This window comes from Hemiscyllium ocellatum, chromosome 14 (assembly GCF_020745735.1).
Source record: "Hemiscyllium ocellatum isolate sHemOce1 chromosome 14, sHemOce1.pat.X.cur, whole genome shotgun sequence".
NCBI classification, from domain to species: domain Eukaryota; kingdom Metazoa; phylum Chordata; class Chondrichthyes; order Orectolobiformes; family Hemiscylliidae; genus Hemiscyllium; species Hemiscyllium ocellatum.
The window spans coordinates 39,130,901-39,149,654 of NC_083414.1; the positions used below are offsets into that span (position 1 = coordinate 39,130,901).

The 18,754-nt window shown below is 40.8% G+C and overlaps 1 protein-coding gene across 3 annotated transcripts in view; it reads left to right on the top strand.

Moving 5' to 3' along the window:
* The window catches only part of LOC132822357 (receptor-type tyrosine-protein phosphatase gamma-like), a 695,764-nt gene that overhangs the window by 156,586 nt on the left and 520,424 nt on the right, over positions 1 to 18,754 (top strand). The window contains exon 1 of one of the 3 annotated variants that reach the window (XM_060835660.1): positions 8,393 to 8,470. The exons of the other annotated variants lie outside the window; for them this stretch is intronic. Within the exon in view, the coding sequence (XP_060691643.1) occupies positions 8,455 to 8,470 (16 nt within the window). The 5' untranslated portion in view covers positions 8,393 to 8,454. Of the gene's footprint in view, positions 1 to 8,392; positions 8,471 to 18,754 lie in introns of those variants that run through there. 3 annotated transcript variants of the gene reach the window in all.

Consider the following 18,754-nt stretch of genomic DNA (forward strand, 5'->3'; position numbering starts at 1 on the left):
AGTTGTGAAAATGATTGATGAGGGTAGAGCACTGGATGTTGTCGACATGGACTTTACAAAAGCATTTCATCTTTTTAAAGATTAAATCACATAAGATCCATGGTGAGTTGGTAAGTTGGATACAAAATTGGCTTGGTCATAGATGACAGAGGGTAATTGTGGAGGAGTGTTTTTCTGACTGGAGATTTGTGACCAACGGTGTCCACAAGAATCAGTGCTAGGATCTCTATTGCTTGTAATATATATAAATAATTTGGATGAGAGTGTAGGTGGTCTGATTGGTAAGCTTACAGATGACATTAGAATTGGTGGAGTTGTTGATAGTGAGGAAGGTTGTCAAAGGAAATAGATCACTTGGTAAGTTGGGTGGAGAAATAGCAGATGGTGTTTAATACAGACAAGTATGAGGTGATGCATTTTCAGAAGTCAAATGCAAAACGAAAGTGGCAGGATCCTTAGGAGCATTGATACATAGAGAGAGCTTGGGATGTGAATCCATCGCTTCCTGAAAGTGGCAACGCAAGTGGATAAGGCGGTCAAGAAGTCATGTGGCATGTTTGCCTTCATCAGTCAGGGCATTAAATATTAAAGTTAGCAAGTCATGTTGCAGCTATGTAAACTTTAACTAAGCCTTATTTAGAGTATTGTTTGCAGTTCTGGCCCCACTAGAGGAAAGATGTGAAGGCTTTGGAGATGGTGCAAAAGAGTTTACCAGGATGTTGTATGTATTGGAGACTATTAGCTATGAGGAGAGGTGAAGAGTGACCTGATAGATGTACAGAAAATTATGAGAGACATGGATAGGGTGGATAGTCAGAGTTTTTTGTCAGAGTCACATGCTAGGCAGTGTGAATTTAGGCCAGAGGAGGAACGTTTGAAGGAGATTTGTGAGGCAAGTTCTTTTTATACAGAGTGGTAGCTTTTAGAATCTGCTGCTGAGGAAGGTGTTAGAGCCAGAGATGGTAGCAATGTTTAATAGCGTTTAAATAGATGCATGTACAAGCAGGGAATAGAGGAGTATGGCCCAAATGCAGGGAGATGTGATTAATTTTGGAAATGGCATTGTGGTCAGCACAGACACTGGTGAGTTGAAGGTTTATTCTTGTTCTGCCCTGTCCCATATTCTCACCAGATTATGATGCTACTTAGATTTCATTCACGCTTTCTTCCAACCTTCAACTCTCAGAGTTACCTTCTTGAACCCTGTCTTGCTTTTCATCGCCCAGTTTACTGCATCTATACTGTATATCTCAATTGCTTTCCATTATAATGGATTCCGCATATAACAAATCTTTGAAAAAGAGCTTTATTTTCAACTTGTACTTGAGCACAAGGCCAACCCAGTTCTTACTGGGCATGATTTTATCTCTGCTACGGGTCAAGGAAATACTGTGGGGGGAAAGGGGTGTGGGAAGTAAATCTTCCTTTTTTGGGAGAGTCCTTATGACCATGGGAGTCATCCTTCCCCTTCACCCCACCTCCCCAAGATCATATGACCACTATCACCCTCTTTCTCCAGCAACACCCAAGACCTACCTTCAGTTCAGCTTCCATTATTCCTCGTCTTTATGAGGACTAGAGTCAGTTTCTAGAGGGCATCGCTTGATCTACAGAGCTATTGGTCAACTTGATTGGCCATTGGTTCTTCATAGTGACACTTTCTCCTCAGATGGGGGCAGAAGCATTGCCTTGGGCCACTTGACATATCACTGAGTGTAAAATAGCTGAAATTCAGCTGGCTTTATTGTGGTCAGCCTCCCTCCCAGCTGACTTTTTAATCAGGTAGTGGTGGAATAACTTCCTGTATGATCCAACCCAAAGGTTTCCCTGGAAGGGGAAACAAGTTACACTAAATAGCTATTTGTCTGTCTATTTCTACTATTTGCTTAAAGCCAATTGCAATCAGGAAATGTTCTGCAGAATATGGTCGGGCAAGGTAGAAATAACAATACAACCTACCAACACCCAAACCTATTAGCCAAGTGTTAAAAATGGTTTGTTCAGTCAACCAAGGTTGATAGGCAAATGCAGCTTGATTTGAATCCGTTTAACAAACTCTTATGTCAGGATAAGACGTTCAGTGATTCAGTTTCTACTGTCAGAACCAGGAAAAAGAAAATGCATTATTTGTTTTATGAAATAATTATTTTTCTTAGAATGGCACGGTGGTTCAGTGATTAGCAATGCTACCTCACAGCACCAGGGACCCAAGTTCGATTCCAGCCTTAGCTGACTGTCTGTGTGGAGTTTGCATATTCTCCCCATGTCTGCATGGGTTTGCTCCGGTTTCCTCCCACGGTCCAAAGATGTGCAGGTCAGGTGAATTGGCCATGGTAAATTGCCCATAGTGTGAGCTGCATTAGTCAGAGGAAAATGGGTCTGGGTGGGTTACTCTTCGGAGGGTTGGTGTGGACGTGTTGAGCTGAAGGGCCTGTTTCCACACCATAGGGAATCTAAAAAAACATAGACTTGAGGTGCAGAAGTTGCTTGAAGATGTATCAAGTTGTCTATTAATATGAAAAAAATGAACTGCAGCAACTACTTATATTTTTGAAGGACATTTACTCTAATAAAGGTACATCACAGGAGCATTAGCAAACAAAATATAACACCAAGTCATACAAAGAGAGATTATGTCACATTGCTAAAGGCTTGCTCAAAGAGGTGGAGTTTAAGTATTGTCTTAAAGGAGGAAAGTGAATGAGAGAACTGTAGAAAGAGAATTTCGAGCTTGGGGCCGAGGCAACTGAAGGCATGGCTTACCAATGGTAACGTGATTACCCAGAATTAAAACTGTCAAAATTCAGGCCGTAGTTTCTTATTTAAAAACTAAGCTTTTTTTTATTTTCTCAGGACTATCATTTTTAAAGTAATGGAGAAAATGTGTCTTGAGGCAAACCATGCTGCACACATAATTTGAACTTCAGCAGTATAGAATTCTTCAGGTCTTTGACTTTGTAGTAACAAAAGTGAAAGATAGCATACAACTTGTGACCAGCATTTTCCGTTTGTTGTTGAAGTTATTCCACAAAGCATCATGGTCTTCTATGTTCAGGGCAGTTTGTCAGCCTTCCTTCTGTTCTGCACAAAGATGTGTTAAGACTTTTGATGTATATGTCTGTTGAAAAATGAACAGTGAAGTTTACTGCAGTGACTGGTGAACAATTGCACCGATTTAGCATTGTGGGGATGTTGTAATCACCATTGCATGCACTCTAAAGCTGAATTTTCCCAATTACAGTTAATCTGTGGTGTTGTGTGAATTCCATGGCATTCAATCCACCATAGCTTCAGGCCAATTTTTTCACTGAATCTTTTCCTTTTCACCTCATTAATTATGCATCAAAGATGATGGGTGTAATTTTCAGGAATCGCATAGCAAGTGAGGGAGAAATGCTTGTCACTAGAAAAATATCCTGGTTTCCATGCCTTTTATACCACAGGGCTCTTAACTTTTTTTCATTTTTGTAGCCCTGCAATTAGTTTGAGCAACAGGACAATAAATAACAAATTGCATCCATATAGCAAGTAGTACACAAAAAAAATCTAAGACAGTTGTCATGAGGCAGGTGAGGAAACTGACCTTTAATTCACAGGGGTGAATGATGACTGTTAAAAGTTGGCAATTGAGTACGGGTTGAAAATTAAATTGGTGTATCTTAAGTCTGGATTTCCACAAGTTAGGAACAATGCAATTTATGATTGTGCTAACAGGTGAATGGTACCTGGGAGAGGAATGCTCAACAAACATCAAGAAATAAAGGAATAAATGAAGAAATGTAAGGCAGTGGATGTTGCCACGGGAGGGTCTGGAGGGTTTGAGCTATAGGGAGAGGCTGAATAAGCTGGAGCTATTTTTCCTGGAGCATTGGAGGCTGAGGGGTGATCTTATAGAGATTTATAAAATGATGAGAGGCATGGATGGGGTAAACAGACAAAGTCTTTTCCCTGGGTTGGGAGAGTCCAAATATCCTTGGATCACTGGGGTATGTTTTGTGGTAAGCATAAATTCTACTGGAGAGACAGTTTGCATCTGAATAGGTTAGAGACCAGCATTCTGGCAGGCAGGTTTGCTACTGCAACACAGTTACGTTTAAACTAAGTAGTCGGGGGGAGGGGACAAACTGGATGTTTAAGAAGGAAATTGGAGGGAAAGTTAGAACAAGGGAAGTCAAGAAAGACAACTGTATCAATGAAGCAGAAAACTCAGAAAGGGATCATGCTGTAAGGTTGAGTGAAATAGGAGTTGATGGGAAGGGTGAGGGCAATAACAAATTAAAAATATTATACATGAATGCACAAAACATTAGAAATAAGATGGATAAGTTTGAGGCTCTTTTGGAAATTGGCAGATACGATATTGTGGTAATAACTGAGACATGGCTTGAAGTGAACAGGGCCTGGGAAATGAATATTCAAGGCTACACGTGATATCGTAAGGACAGACTCACGGGCAGAGGGGGTGGGGTGGTCATGTTAGTAAGGGATGATATTCAGTCCCTTGCATGGGGGGACCTAGAATCAGGGGATGTAGAGTCAGTGTGGATAGAGCTGAGAAATACTAAGGCTAAAAGACCCCCAAACAGTAGTCTGGATGTCAGATGTAAGTTAAATCAGGAGCTGAATTTGACCTGTCGCAAAGATGTTACTGCAGTTGTTATGGGGGTTTCAACATGCAGGTAGACTGGGAGAATCAGGATGGTATTGAACCTCAAGAAAGAGACTTTGTGGAGTGCCTCTGAGATGGATTCTTAGAACAGCTGGTGCTGGAGCCGACCAGGGAGAAGGCAATTCTGTATCTGGTATTGTGCAAGGAACCAAAATTGGTCAGGGACCTTGAAGTGAAGGAGCCATTGGGAAGTAGTGATCATAATACAATAGGCTTCAGTCTGCAATTTGAGAGGGAGAGGGTACAATCGGAAGTGACAATATTTCTGTTGAATAAAGGGAATTATGGAGCTATGAGGGAGGAGCTGGGCAAAGTTCAATGGTGCAATACCTTAGCAGGGATGATAGTGGAGAAACAATGGCAAATATTTCTGTGTATAATGCAGAAGTTACAGGACCAGTTCATTCCAAAAAAGAAGAAAGATCCCAGGAGGAGGCATGGGCAGCCGTGGCTGACGAGGGAAGTTAAGAAACATATAAAGTTAAAAGATAAAAAGTATAATATAGCAAAGATAAGTGGGAAAACGGAGGACTGGGAACCTTTAAAGAACAACAGAGGATTACTAAGAAGGAAATACTCAGAGAAAAAAAATGAGGTATGAAGGTAAACTGGCCAATAATATAAAGGAGGATAGTAAAAGTTTTTTTAGGTATGTGAAAGGCAAAAAAATGGTTAGGACTAAAATTGAGCCCTTGAAGACAGAAACAGGGGAATATAGTACGGGGAACAAAGAAATGGCAGAAGAATTGAATTGGTACTTCAGATCTGTGTTCACTGGGGAAGACAAAAGCAATCTCCCTAAGGTAACAGTGGCTGAAGGACCTGAACTTAAGGGAATTTATATTTGCCAGGAATTGATATTGGAGAGACTGTTAGGTCTGAAGGTTGATAAGTCCCCGGAGCCTGATGGTCTACATCCCGGGGTACTGAAGGAGGTGGCTCGAGAAATCATAGATGCGTTGGTGATTATTTTCCAGAGTTCGATAGATTCGGGATCAGTTCCAGTGGATTGGAGGGTGGCTAATGTTATACCACTTTTTAAGAAAGGTGGGAGAGAGAAAGTAGGAAATTATAGACCAGTTAGTCTGACCTCAGTGGTGGGAAAGATGTTGGAGTCTATTATAAAGGCTGAAATTACAACACATCTGGATAGTAGTAACAGGATAGGTCAGAGTCAGCGTGGATTTATGAGGGGGAAATCATGCTTACCTAATCTTCTTGAATGTTTTGAGGTTGTAACTCTGAAGATGGACAAGGGAGATCCAGTAGATGTAGTGTACCTGGACTTTCAGAAAGCTTTTGATAAAGTCCCACATAGGAGGTTAGTGAGCAAAATTAGGGCACATGGTGTTGGGGGCAAAGTACTAACTTGGATTGAAAGTTGATTGGCTGATAGGAAACAAAGAGGAGTGATCAACGGCTCCATTTTGGAATGGCAGGCAGTGACCAGTGGGGTACCACAGGGATCAGTACTGGGACCGCAGCTTTTTACAATATATGTTAATGATATAGAAGATGGTATTAGCAATAACATTAGCAAATTTGTTGATGATACTAAGCTGGGTGGCAGGGTGAAATGTGATGAGGATGTTAGGAGATTACAGGGTGACTTGGACAAGTTAGGTGAGTGGTCAGATGCATGGCAGATGCAGTTTGATGTGGATAAATGTGTGGTTATCCACTTTGGTGACAAGAACAGGAAGGCAGATTACTGCCTACATGGAATCAATTTAGGTAAAGGAGCAGTAGAGAGAGATCTGGGTGTTCTTGTACACCAGTCAATGAAGGTAAGCATGCAGGTACAGCAGGTAGTGAAGAAGGCTAATAGCATGCTGGCCTTCATAACAAGAGGGATTGAGTATAGAAGCAAAGAAGTTCTTTTGCAGCAGTACAGGGCCCTGGTGAGACCACATCTGGAGTACTGTGTGCAGTTCTGGTCTCCAAATTTGAGGAAAGACATTCTGACTATTAAGGGAGTGCAGCGTAGGTTCACGAGGTCAATTCCTGGAATGGCGGGATTACCTTACACTGAAAGACTGGAGCGAATGGGCTTATATACCCTTGAGTTTAGAAGACTGAGAGGGGATCTGATTGAGACATATAAGATTTTTAAAGGATTGGACACTCTGGAGGCAGGAAACATGTTTCCGCTGATGGGTGAATGCCGAACCAGAGGACATAGCTTAAAAATACGGAGTAGGCCATTTAGGACAGAGATGAGGAGAAACTTCTTCACCCAGAGAATGGTGGCTGTATGGAATGCTCTGCTCCAGAGGGCAGTGGAGGCCCAGTCTCTGGATTCATTTAAGAAAGAGTTGGATAGAGCTCTCAAGGATTGTGGAATCAAGGGTTATGGAGATAAGGCAGGAACAGGATACTGATTAAGGATGATCAGCCATGATCATATTGAATGGTGGTGCAGGCTCAAAGGGCAGAATGGCCTACTCCTGCACCTATTGTCTATTGTCTAAAACTAGAGGGCATAGGTTTAAGGTGAGAGGAGAAAGATTTAAAAGGGACCAAAGGGGCAACCTTTTCATGCAGAGGGTGGTGCATGTGTGGAGTGAGCTGCTAGAAGAAGTGATGGAGGCTGGTACAAATACAACATTTAATAGGCATTTGGATGGGTACATTAATAGGAAGGCTTTTAGAGGGATATGGGCCAAATGCTGGCCAATGGAACTAGATTTATTTAGAGTATCTGGTCAGCATGGACGAGTTGGCTCTGTTTTCATGCTATTTCCTCTATGACTTTATGCTAAGATGAACTGAGGTAGAGGTAATATTGTTGATTTTGTTAAACATAGTGCCTCAATCTGTAGGAAAACATAATTTAGATTATTATATTGTTACAGATTCATAGAGGTGTGTACAGCACAGTAACAGAATCTTAGGTCCAACTCATCCATGCCAACCAGATATCCTAAATCAATCTAGTTTCATTTTATCCCTCAAAACTTTTTTATTCATATATACAAATGCCTTTTAAATATTATAATTGTACCACCCTCCACCTCCACCTCCACCTCCTATGGCACCTCATTCCATCTGCACACCACCTCTGCATGAAACCGTTGGCTCTTAATTCCCTTGTAAATCTTTCCTCTCTCACCTTAAACCTATGCTGTCTAGTTTTGGACTCCCCTAACCTGAACGGGGAAAAAAAATAGGTTCTATTTTGGTATCTTTTCAGATTTCCCCCTTATTATTTTTTTTATTCACTCAAATTTTGGATAGGTTTAATTGGAAGGGATGCTGTTTGATCTTGGATTAATTTGCATGCAGCAAAAAAGTGAATGGCTTGTTGTTAATGGTGGTGTCGAATCATGTTAACTCATCTTCTTTATAATGTCAAAACTAATAATCTTCTCCTGTGATTATGTCATGAGAATTAATTATTCATCTGAACTCGGTATGATGATGGCCTAGTGGTATTATCGTTAGCTTGTTAATCCAAAGACCCAAGTTATGTTCTGGGGACTTGGGTTTGGATCTGGAACTAAGAGTCTAATGGTGACCAAGAAACCATCGTTGATTATCGTGAAAAAAACCCATCTGGTTCACCAATGTCTTTTAGAGAAAGAAACTGCCATTCTTAACTGGTCTGGCCTATATGTGACTCCAGACCCACAGCAATGTGATTGACTCTTAACTACCCTCTGTGCAATTAGGGATGGACAATAAATGCTGGCCTAGCCAGTGATCGCCATCATTCCATGAATGAATCAAAAATAAACAGAAGATCACAGAGTTGGATCAGAAAGAAATCAAACAGGAATTCAAGTATGATTGCTGCCAATGGTGAGTTTGAATGTTGATGTTAGTGTATTTATTCCATTTTAAAACTTATTGCCTTCCTGATGTTTCCCTTTTAGTCTGGTGAAAAGTTGCATGGTAAATGAATGCTCAGTGGTACCTTAGTCAGTTTGCAATTCTCTGTATAGTAGCCTGAGCAGAATATCAGCTGGTTGATCCAAGTGGAACATCAAAAGTGTGTCTAATTCAAAGACCTTTTAATACAATGGTATGCACCCTTTCCATCAATAGTTGTGGGATTATTATCAATAATGAGAACAATAGATGTTCAATTCTTCAGCCCATACCCTGGCCCAGGGTCACAGAGGCCTCAGATCTCACCTGTGGTTACACCATTTGATTAAGATCACATTATAGAGATTGCACCTTGGGACACTAAATATCCAAGGTTCAATTTCACAGCCAATTGCAGTGTCAGAGAAAGATTAATTTGCTGCATGAGGGCTTAAAATTTTCAACAAAAATTTCACAGAAATATTTAGTTTGTGGTTCCTTCAAGTAAGTGCACGATTTTTCTGGTTTTTCATTTACCAATAGATTTGTAGAACCAGGATTTAAAGAAAATAACTGTTCAGTAAAGGAGACTTTCAAAGTGTCTTAGCAAGAACACTACTTTCATATACAATGGATTACTATTTAAATTAATCTGAATAATGCAGAGGAAATGAGCCTGAATAATTCCCCGAATAAACTAACCTTCTTATGTTCTAGTTTTAAATGTCAGCATCCATCAACAAGACACAGAGGCCTTGAGCTGTGATAAAGTGGTAACCATTATGACGTCTTAAAACCCAGAGCCAAATGTATGTAAATAAGAAATTACAAACATATATGAGCTCTATTAGGTGCATTTGGATCAAAAGTGGCAATACCATAGCATTTTCACATTGGCTATATGTGCACACAAATTAAGACAGTGAAACTACAAATTTAATACTAGGTCCTCAGGACCATTTTGATACCATGTAATTACCTCTTGCCCATCAAGTAACAAAGAGAGCTTCATTAAATGGTAAAATGATGGACAAAATACAAATTGCCACCTTGCAGAGTGTAATAGTTCAAAGCATAATGACCAGAAGAACCTTGTAATTATTGTAACTATCTATCTGAGCTGTTTGGCTCTAAGTGACATAAATGATGTAACTAACTACTGTATTAGTAATCCTAAATGTTTTATTTTATTAAGTACAATTTCAGAAAACCTAATGCATTTTGCACTTAAGGGTGCAATGAAAATTATTCAAAAACAATTCTGAATACATGAAGAAGGTTTTATAATTGAAGGGATTGCAAAAGGTAGTTGAGGCTTCTATATGCTGGGAGAACCAACCTGTTGCCTATTTATTTACTTTTGCTGACGCAGTATTTTTAAACATTGGTTCCAATATTCCCAATTTTTAGTTGAAATTGGTTTGTGTTAGATGACAACTAATGCACCACCTTCACTCCCACAATAACTTGAAATATTGCCTCTTTTATTCATCGAAACTTCAACTGCATCATTGCAATTAAAAGCATAGGCATAAGGTGTGAGGTACTCTTGGTGTTTTACGTACTGTAGGTCTGGCCTGTTCCCCAAGCCTGTGTTGCTGCAGTCACCTGAGCCATGTTGCATTTCATTTGGTGATCAAAGATGGACCACATGTATAAAGCTCTGGGTAAGGCAGGGGGAAAGAACATACTCAACGCTGCCCCCATTCTGATGGCCACCTTTGAGCATGGCTACAGGAAGCTGTGCGTAGACCCTCAGTACATAAACACCAAGTGTCACTATGTACTGAAGTTGTACCTGTCCCTGCTGTTACAAAGTCTGGGCCTGGCCTCATTGCCATTGAATGCTCCAAGTAGTTGGTTCCATGTCGCACATCATTTATGGAAAAATTTGTAAAGGAGAACACCTTTGACCACAAGTCCATCAGGAAGTGGTCAGCATATAACTTCCTCAGCCTTCAGGAGAGGGTGGAACCTTTTACATTGTTTCCAGAGAAGACTATCAAAGTCAATTGCAGGAATGCCTCATTGTCAGAACTTTCCAACAAACATCAAGACATTGCTTGGCTGTCGGTGAGGTGGGCACTACCTGTGAGATTTTTAATGCATGCCCGGGCTCTCTCTGCCACCATATGTTGCCCTCAAAGCGTTGCAGGGTGGGGAAGAGACTATCGTACATCTCTTTCAGAATTGTCTTTGGAAAGGAATTCTGGAGTGATGGTGTGGTTTTGTCAAATTTTGTCCAGAGCAGCTGTGTGATGCAGAACACTGCTGTAAATCTGTTCCCAAAGACACACACCAAGACAAGCATTGACTGTGCCTGGAGAACCGTCAACTCGGTAAAAGGTAATCTTTGGTCTGCCCAAAACTTGTTGTTCATCCAGTGCAAGGAGTTGATCTCAACAAAGTGTTGCAAACTGGCACATTCCATTGTCCAGGCCTACATGCTGAGGGACAAATTAAAGCTTGGGACAGTTCCACAAAGGCACATGAGGAAAGATCACAGTCTAAAGTCTTTCTGCAAAATTACAATGGGGGCCCATCAGTTTGTCAGACTTTAATATTGTCTCAAATCTATGTAAATACTTTCCTGCATAATTAAGAAATGCTTTTGGTTTTTGCAATTGCAGGGAATGTCATATTCCAATGTTTGTCTTTCTAGAAATGCAAGGCTATATAAACTGCTTCAGTGCCTGCTTATGTTCGTAACGATTTTTATGAATAAAGGATATCTTTGCAAATAGAAACTTCTAATCTGTCAGGTGGATGCCAGTGTTGTAGGTGTCCTGGCACAACTTGGCTGGTAGCATAGCTAGTTAGACTGAAATGTTAGATTTTATTTAATGCAGGCAACGATGATCAGTCAGCAAGTGTCCTGTGTCACCTTCTTTGGGAAAGCCCTGCCAAATGAAGTTTCTCTCAGCAGCTGTCCATTGCAGGAAAGGAGAGATCAAGGATCACCAAGGGATTCAGATGATGAGCCAGGGTGGATACCCAAGTGAGAGTCCCAAAAGGCAGGAAGGAGTTCGCCAGCAAAGACGGGGAGTCAGTGCTTAGTGGCTTTGAGACTGCTGTCCCATACGACCACTAAATGGGCATTGATTGCTCATTTATGGACCTTAATTGGTAGTGAGTTAGAAAGACTGTCCATCAGCCTTCCTAGCAGGAACAGGTCCCAATCCTGCACCCTCCCACTTAATTAAATGTTCCTCAACCTCAAACTCAAACATGTACTTCATTAATTAATTCTGTTTCTGTGTCCATAGTGCCCTCAAACCTTCTGAGTATTTTCAGCATTTTGTATTTTGCTTTAAGATATCAGTATTTTGCTTTTCTTTTGCAGTTCTTTAGCTCTCAATATTAGTGTCTTGTTACCATTATTTCTATACACTGGTGATACACATCATGAAAATATGCATGTAAATATGCAGTGTGGTTTGTTTTTGTGGTCTACGCTGAGGGAGAGCGCTGATGTTTGTTTTTTGGTGCTATGTAAGTGCAAAATATTTCTTGGCCTTACGTTAATGTTTGATTATTTTGGCAATGCTTTGTTAGATAAAATGACCTCAGTTAATTTGATTCAAATTGCAATGCTGCCTTTCTTTCAAAGAATACCTTTTGTGCGATGCATCAATAGTGTTTTGTATTTTGACAGTTTTGTTACAAAAGTGACTTTTAGCATCTGTAAATAAATTACACTACTAGAGCACAAATTGACTGAGCAATTGTAGTCCCACTCTGAATGACATTTTAGTATTGGGGTTGCCATGGTCTGGTAAAGCATGAACTATAACAATATCTAATGTATAAGTAAATACATTTTGCTTCTAGCAAATTGTTACCCAGGATATTAGAAAAAATCTTTTGAAGACAGAAGCAAAATGTCAATTCAAATCCAAGCCAGTCAGTGACAGAAAATAAAGCATATTTCTTTATGGATAGACTTCATTAATGACTTTTTTTTCTTATGTCCAGAAATGTTGTTACACACAGCTGAACTGTATTTTTCCCATTACCATATCACCTATGGAATGTTTTCATCAGTAACTACCACCAGTAAATCACTCGTAGTTCCAATTGAATAATTTACACACAAACCTCATTAAGGGCAATGCAAACCATCAAGGGATGTGGAGGTTAGAGAGCTAAATCCAAATGGAGTTGAAAGGGCATTATTAGCTACAGTACTCAGTCTTCCAACAGTCGTCTCGACAGTTTCCTCTTTACCAGTTCCACCCAATGAATTAAGTGAATTAAACCAATCACCTGCTTCACCAACTGCTTCTTGAACATTGACGTTTGGTTAATTTTGTTTACTGCAAATCTCAGGAGAAGGAAATTTGTTCATGTTGTATGGCTTTTTGCTTTAATGTCATTCTTCACTGACATCTGCAAGGGTGCCATACAGGTAGCAGCTGCTTGTCGCTTTGCAATCACGATAAGTCTACATGATGTAAGTGGTTGTGAGTTAGAATTCCAGATCATAATTTCATCAAATGAGCACTCTGGTTTCAAAGCTTTGCTTAATAAAGAGAAATTTGCAAAGTAAGGATCGCTCTCTTACTGGAATTGGTCTTTGTAAGTAGAAGTTTTGCAATATATGCTTAATAACTTGCCTGGTGGAAGTTGTCTAAGTATAAATTTTTAAAAAGCCAAAATGTAACATTGGCCTCTGCCTTACTCTCGTAATTCCATGATCCTCTGATAAAAATTTCCCTTTCTGTGACTAATGCCATTTGCTTCTTTCTGTAGATTTTGATGGTGGGTATTTTATTGTACTGTGATAAAGACCGTTTCCCTCCATATTTAGGTTATGCAGGAAGTATTACCAGTCTCTCATATTTCATGTGGTTGATACGAAAACTTCAAAAACGTCGTGGGTGTCATCCATGAATGTATGCCTCATGAACCTTCTTAGAATCATAGAAACCCTACGATGCAGAGAGGGGCCATTGAGCCCATCGAGTCTGCACTGATCCAACAAAGACCAGCACCACACCCAGACCCAGTCTCCATACCCTACCCCCATAACCCAACACTTACTGTGGCTATCCACCTAAACTACACATCCTTGGATATTGTGGACAATTTAGCATGGTCAATCCATCTCACCTACACATCTTTGGACTGGGTGAAAACCAGAGCACCCAGCAGAAACCCATGGTGACATGGGGAGAATGTGCAAATTTGTGCAAATTCCACAGCAATGAGCCACTATGCCACCCCTTGCAGTAGTTTTGCATACCATTATGCACAATTATGTCTGTCAAATGCAATTTCTCTTACTCTGCCATGATACTGGAGGCCATCTTAGACTGGTGGCTCGAGTCTTCTTAACTTTTTAACTGTTGAGTCCACAGGTGAGATTTCCGTCTCCCAATTGTGTTTTTATCTTGCTAGGAAACAATTTTCTTCTGACTTCGGTTTTGCATTATTTTCAACATCTGCACTAATCTCATGTGGTCTCTTTGTTGATCAGAAAGTGTGCGAAACACATTCGTATGCCTCATCCGAATTAGAGATTCCTATTGCATTGTACTTCCTCCTGCACAAAATGTTTATGTACTGGTGTGGTTTAGAAAGCCTTAAAAAAAACCTCCTCTGTGAGTTTATAATCTCTGAGGGAAGCCTGCAGTGAAGTTGGGAACATTCTGAATGCTAAGTATAAGATGCTTTGACACCTTCCAATGTCTCTATTAGATGCCTCATTATAAGGTCATAGCACTTTTTCTGCAGTGATTCATCATAGGGATCTATTCAGCAAAGGCTCTTACATTATGTAAATATTGTTATGTGTTACATTCCTGTTGATGAAAATTCTGTAATATATGAAGAAAAATTAAAAAGCTCTTTGCTTCTACTTGCAGCTTTATGCTGTGAGTTAAATTAACATACAATTCTGACTCATGAACTAGTGCGTTTTGTTTTCTTTATTCATTTATGAGATGCTGTCTCTGGTTAGACAGCATTTATTGACCATCCCTAATTGCCCAGAGTGTCTGCAGTTACTCGTAGGACAAAGTAGGTAAGAATGGCAGGTGTCCTTCCCTAAAGGACACTAGTGAACCAGATGGGTTTTTGCAATGATTGACAGTGGATTCATGGTCATCATCAGACTCTTAATTCCAGTTGTTTTAAAATTGAATTCAAATTCTACCACAGCGTGATTTGAACCTGGTCCCCAGAACATTACCTAGGTCTCTGGATTAACAGTCTAGCAATAATACCAGGAGGTCATCACCTCCCCGATGAACTCACTGATAACTGATGACTTCTCTGTATTTTTTTCACTGCTCCAAGCTGCTCAGCCACATAACACATAGTTGTTGGTAGGCAGAAGGTCATTTCTCATTAATAACCGAGCACCTGTCCACAGACTAATGTGTTACTTGTACCAACTAAACTCCATCTTTGCACAACTCCTTGACCCCAGACTGTCCAACTTCTTGACCAAGCAGCTGTGTAAAAAGCAATCCTTGGTTTTTAAAAATAGTTGTTTTCTTTTTTCAGTTCACAATTTGAAAAACAGAAAAGATAGCAAGACATGATCTTTACAATAGCAGACTGTCTGAGTGACTATGGAGGGTACGTAAAGGTATGGGGCTAGTACAGGAAATCTGAGGGGTCATGTGTAGGCATGGGGATGGGTAGCAGTTTAGAAGATCTTTAAATGATTTTGGTAGCTGTCTCCACACCCTCACTGCTCATGCACTCCATCATGGCTTGAAAATGCACAATGAATTTGACTTCTGAGTGAAAAGATAAAAATCGTAAGCAAAGCCACATACAGTTAGATACACATTTCAGAATGTCTGGACCTATGTGTTCTGGCCTGAAATGGATTCCCATTCTTTACTGAAAAGACCAAAGTGAATGACTGTGTTGGTCTACTTTTGCTATGTACTTTGAATACACAGCCTTAATAGTGGATGTATCTCTGAAACAGAAGGAAGGTTTCCTGAGAGTATATAATTGATATACTTTGGCATAGATATGATGTGATCTGATTTTTTTTAGAAAGGTGTTTGATTAGAGGTAATGGAGACCATTTTGTTTGAACTGGATTTCACTTGGAGGTTTTGGATAAGATCATCTTTGCACTGGCAATTTGCATGAGAGCTGCAAGAAACCTCTATGATGTCAGCATTTGGAACCTTTGATGTGCAGGGGGCCAGATTTTAGGAAAACATATTATGGTGAAAGACTTGCAAGTGTATTTTCTAAGCTGCAAAGAAATAATCCAAGATGGATAATGGAAAAAATCCTGGCTGTAAGAGCTGCACCTTTCCTGAGGTATTTTAGGTGTTAGAGGTGATTCCCTCGAATTCCAGAAGCAGCAATTACTGTTTTATATACTATTGCATTGTTTTGAAACTTTGGGGGGCAAAAGATCAAAACAGTGGCACCTTAGAAAGGAGGAAGACACACAAAGGCAGTGACTACATGGTCAGAGAAAGAAACCTATACTGCTGTCTGACACAGCAGTCAATCTGCACACTTCCTGTACTTGCTGTTTGTGTTCAAGTATTTCTGGACATTTCAGTGTGTCTAGGAAAAATTAACAAACAGTGAAATTCACAGCTGAACTTGGAGGAACATATTTGGGAGAGCTCACAACACGAGAACATAGTTTTTAAGTGTGGCCTTGCTGTAAATCTACAGCAGTCAGTGGAGTGGGTTCTTTCTGGATTATACGTTTTATTGAGATCTGTCTCTTGATTACATTTTAAAAATATAACCAGAAGTATTAAGTTAGCCTGGACCAGTTTTTTTTTAGAGCAATAAGAAGATGCTATTTTCTGGGTCTTTAGATTGTCAAAGAGCAAAGATGGCCTATAATATAGTGAAGTGCTCTTCCTGTCGGATGTGGGAGTTCAGGGAGAGTTTCCATATTATGGTGATTATGCCTGCAGGAAGGGTCTTCGGTTACGAATCCTATCAGATTGCATGGATCAGTTGGAGTGGCAGTTCGAGGCAATAACGAACTTACAGGAGCTAGGGGGTGTGATGGAAGATAGTTATAGCAAGGAAGAAAACCCGCATATTTAGTCATGTAGATAAGTTAATTCCAGGAAGAGATAGACAGGTAGTGCAGGAGTCTCCTGTGGCTATCTCCACCTCAAACAAGTAAGCTGTTTTGGAAAATGTAGGAGGTGATGGATTCTCCGGGGAGCGTAGCTCAAACAGCCAAGTTTCTGGTAATGAGACTGGCTCTAATATAATGAGGGATATGTCGGGTTCCAAGCGATCATTTATGATTGGGGACTCTCTAGCCAGAGGCACAGATAGGTGTTTCTGCAGCAGCAAAAATTTAGAATGGTGTATTGCCTCCTTGGTGGCAGAATTGAGGATATCTCAGAGCATCTAGAAAGTTCTCAAAGGGGAGAGGGACCAGCAGGAGGTCATTGTACACATTGGAACTAATGACAAAGGAAGGGAAAAGGACGAAATTCTGAAGGGAGAATGTAGAAAGCTGGTTAAGAATTTAAAAGGGAGGCCTTGGAGGGTCGTAATATCTGGATTGCTCCAGGTGATACAAGCTAGTGAGGGTAGGAACAGAAGGATAGAGGAAATGAATGGCTGAGGAGCTGGTGTAGGAGAGAAGGGTTCACATTTTTGGATCATTGGAACCTCTTCTGGGGCAGAAGTGACCTTTACAAGAAGGATGGATTGCACCTGAATTGGAAAGGAACTAATATACTGGCAGGGAAATTTGCTAGAGCTGCTCGGGAGGATTTAAGCTAGTAAGGTGGGGTGGGGGATGGTGGTGGGACCCAGGGAGATAGTGAGGAAAGAGGTCAATCAGAAAAGGAAGGAATTAAAAAATCAGGGCAGGCAGGAAAAAGCAGAGAACAAGCTAAGACTGATAAAATTAAACAACATTTACTTCAACGCAAGAAACCCAACAGGGAATGCAGATGAACTCAGGGCATGGTTAGGAATATGGGACTGGCATATCATAGCAATTACAGAGACATGGCTCAGGGATGGACAGGGCTGGCAGCTTAATGTTCCAACTGCTATTGGAAGGATAGAAAGGAGGGAAAGAGAGGAGGGGGCGTGGCGTTGTTGATAAGGGATAGCATTCTGGCTGTACCTAGGGAGGGTATTCCTGGGAATACATCCAGGAATGTCATTTGGGTGGAACTGAGAAACAGGAAAGGGATGATCTCGTTATTGGAATTGTAATGTAGAGAAATTGAGAAACAGATTTGTAAGGAGATCTCAGTTATCTGTAAGAATAATAAGGTGGTTATGGTAGGGGGTTTTAACCTTCTAAACATAGATTGGGACTGCCATAGCATTTAGAGTTTAGATGTAGAGGAATTTGTTAAGTGTGTACAAGAAACTTTTCTGATTCAGTATGTGCATGTACGTACTAGAGAACGTGTAAAACTTGGCATGCTCTTGGGAAATAAGGCAGGGCAGGTGACTGAACTGTCAATGGGTGAGCACTTTGAGACCAGTTACCATAAGTCTATTAGTTTTAAAATAATGATGGAAAAGGATAAACTGGATCTTAAAGTTGAAGTTCTACCTTGGAGGAAGGCCAATTTTGATGGTATTTGGCAAGAACTTTCAAACATTGATCAGAGGCAGATGTTTGCAGGTAAAGGGACGGCTGGAAAATGGGAAGCCTTCAGAAATGAGGTAACGAGAATCTAGAGGTAGTATATTCCTGTTAGGGTGAAAGGCAAGTCTTGTCAGTTTAGGGAATGCTGGATAACTAGAGAAATTGAGGTTTTGGTTAAGAAAAAGAAGGAAGCATGTGTCAGGTATAGATGGCAGAGATCAAGTGAAGGGGGAGAAAGTGAGGACTGCAGATGCTGGTCACCAGAGTTGAAAAATGTGGTGCTGGAAAAACACAGCAGGCCAGGCAGCATCTGAGGAGCAGGAGAATTGACGTTTCGGGCATAAGCCCTTCTTCAGGAATGAAGCTGTGTGCCAAGCGGGCTGAGATAAAGAGTTGGGGGAGGGAATTTGGGGGAGGGGCGCTGGGAATACGATAGGTGGAAGGAGGTGAGGGTGATAGGCCGGAGAGGGGGTGGGGCGGAGAGGTCGGGAAGAAGATTGCAGGTCAAGAGGTTGGTGCTGAATCCGGAGGTTGGGACTGAGATAAGGTGGGGGAAGGAGAAATGAGGAAGCTTGAGAAATCTACATTCATCCCGTGTGGTTGGAGGGCTTCTAGGCGGAAGATGAGGCGCTCTTCCTCCAGGCGTTGTGTGGTCAAAGTCTAGCAATGGAGGAGGCCAAGTACCTGCATGTCCTTGGTGG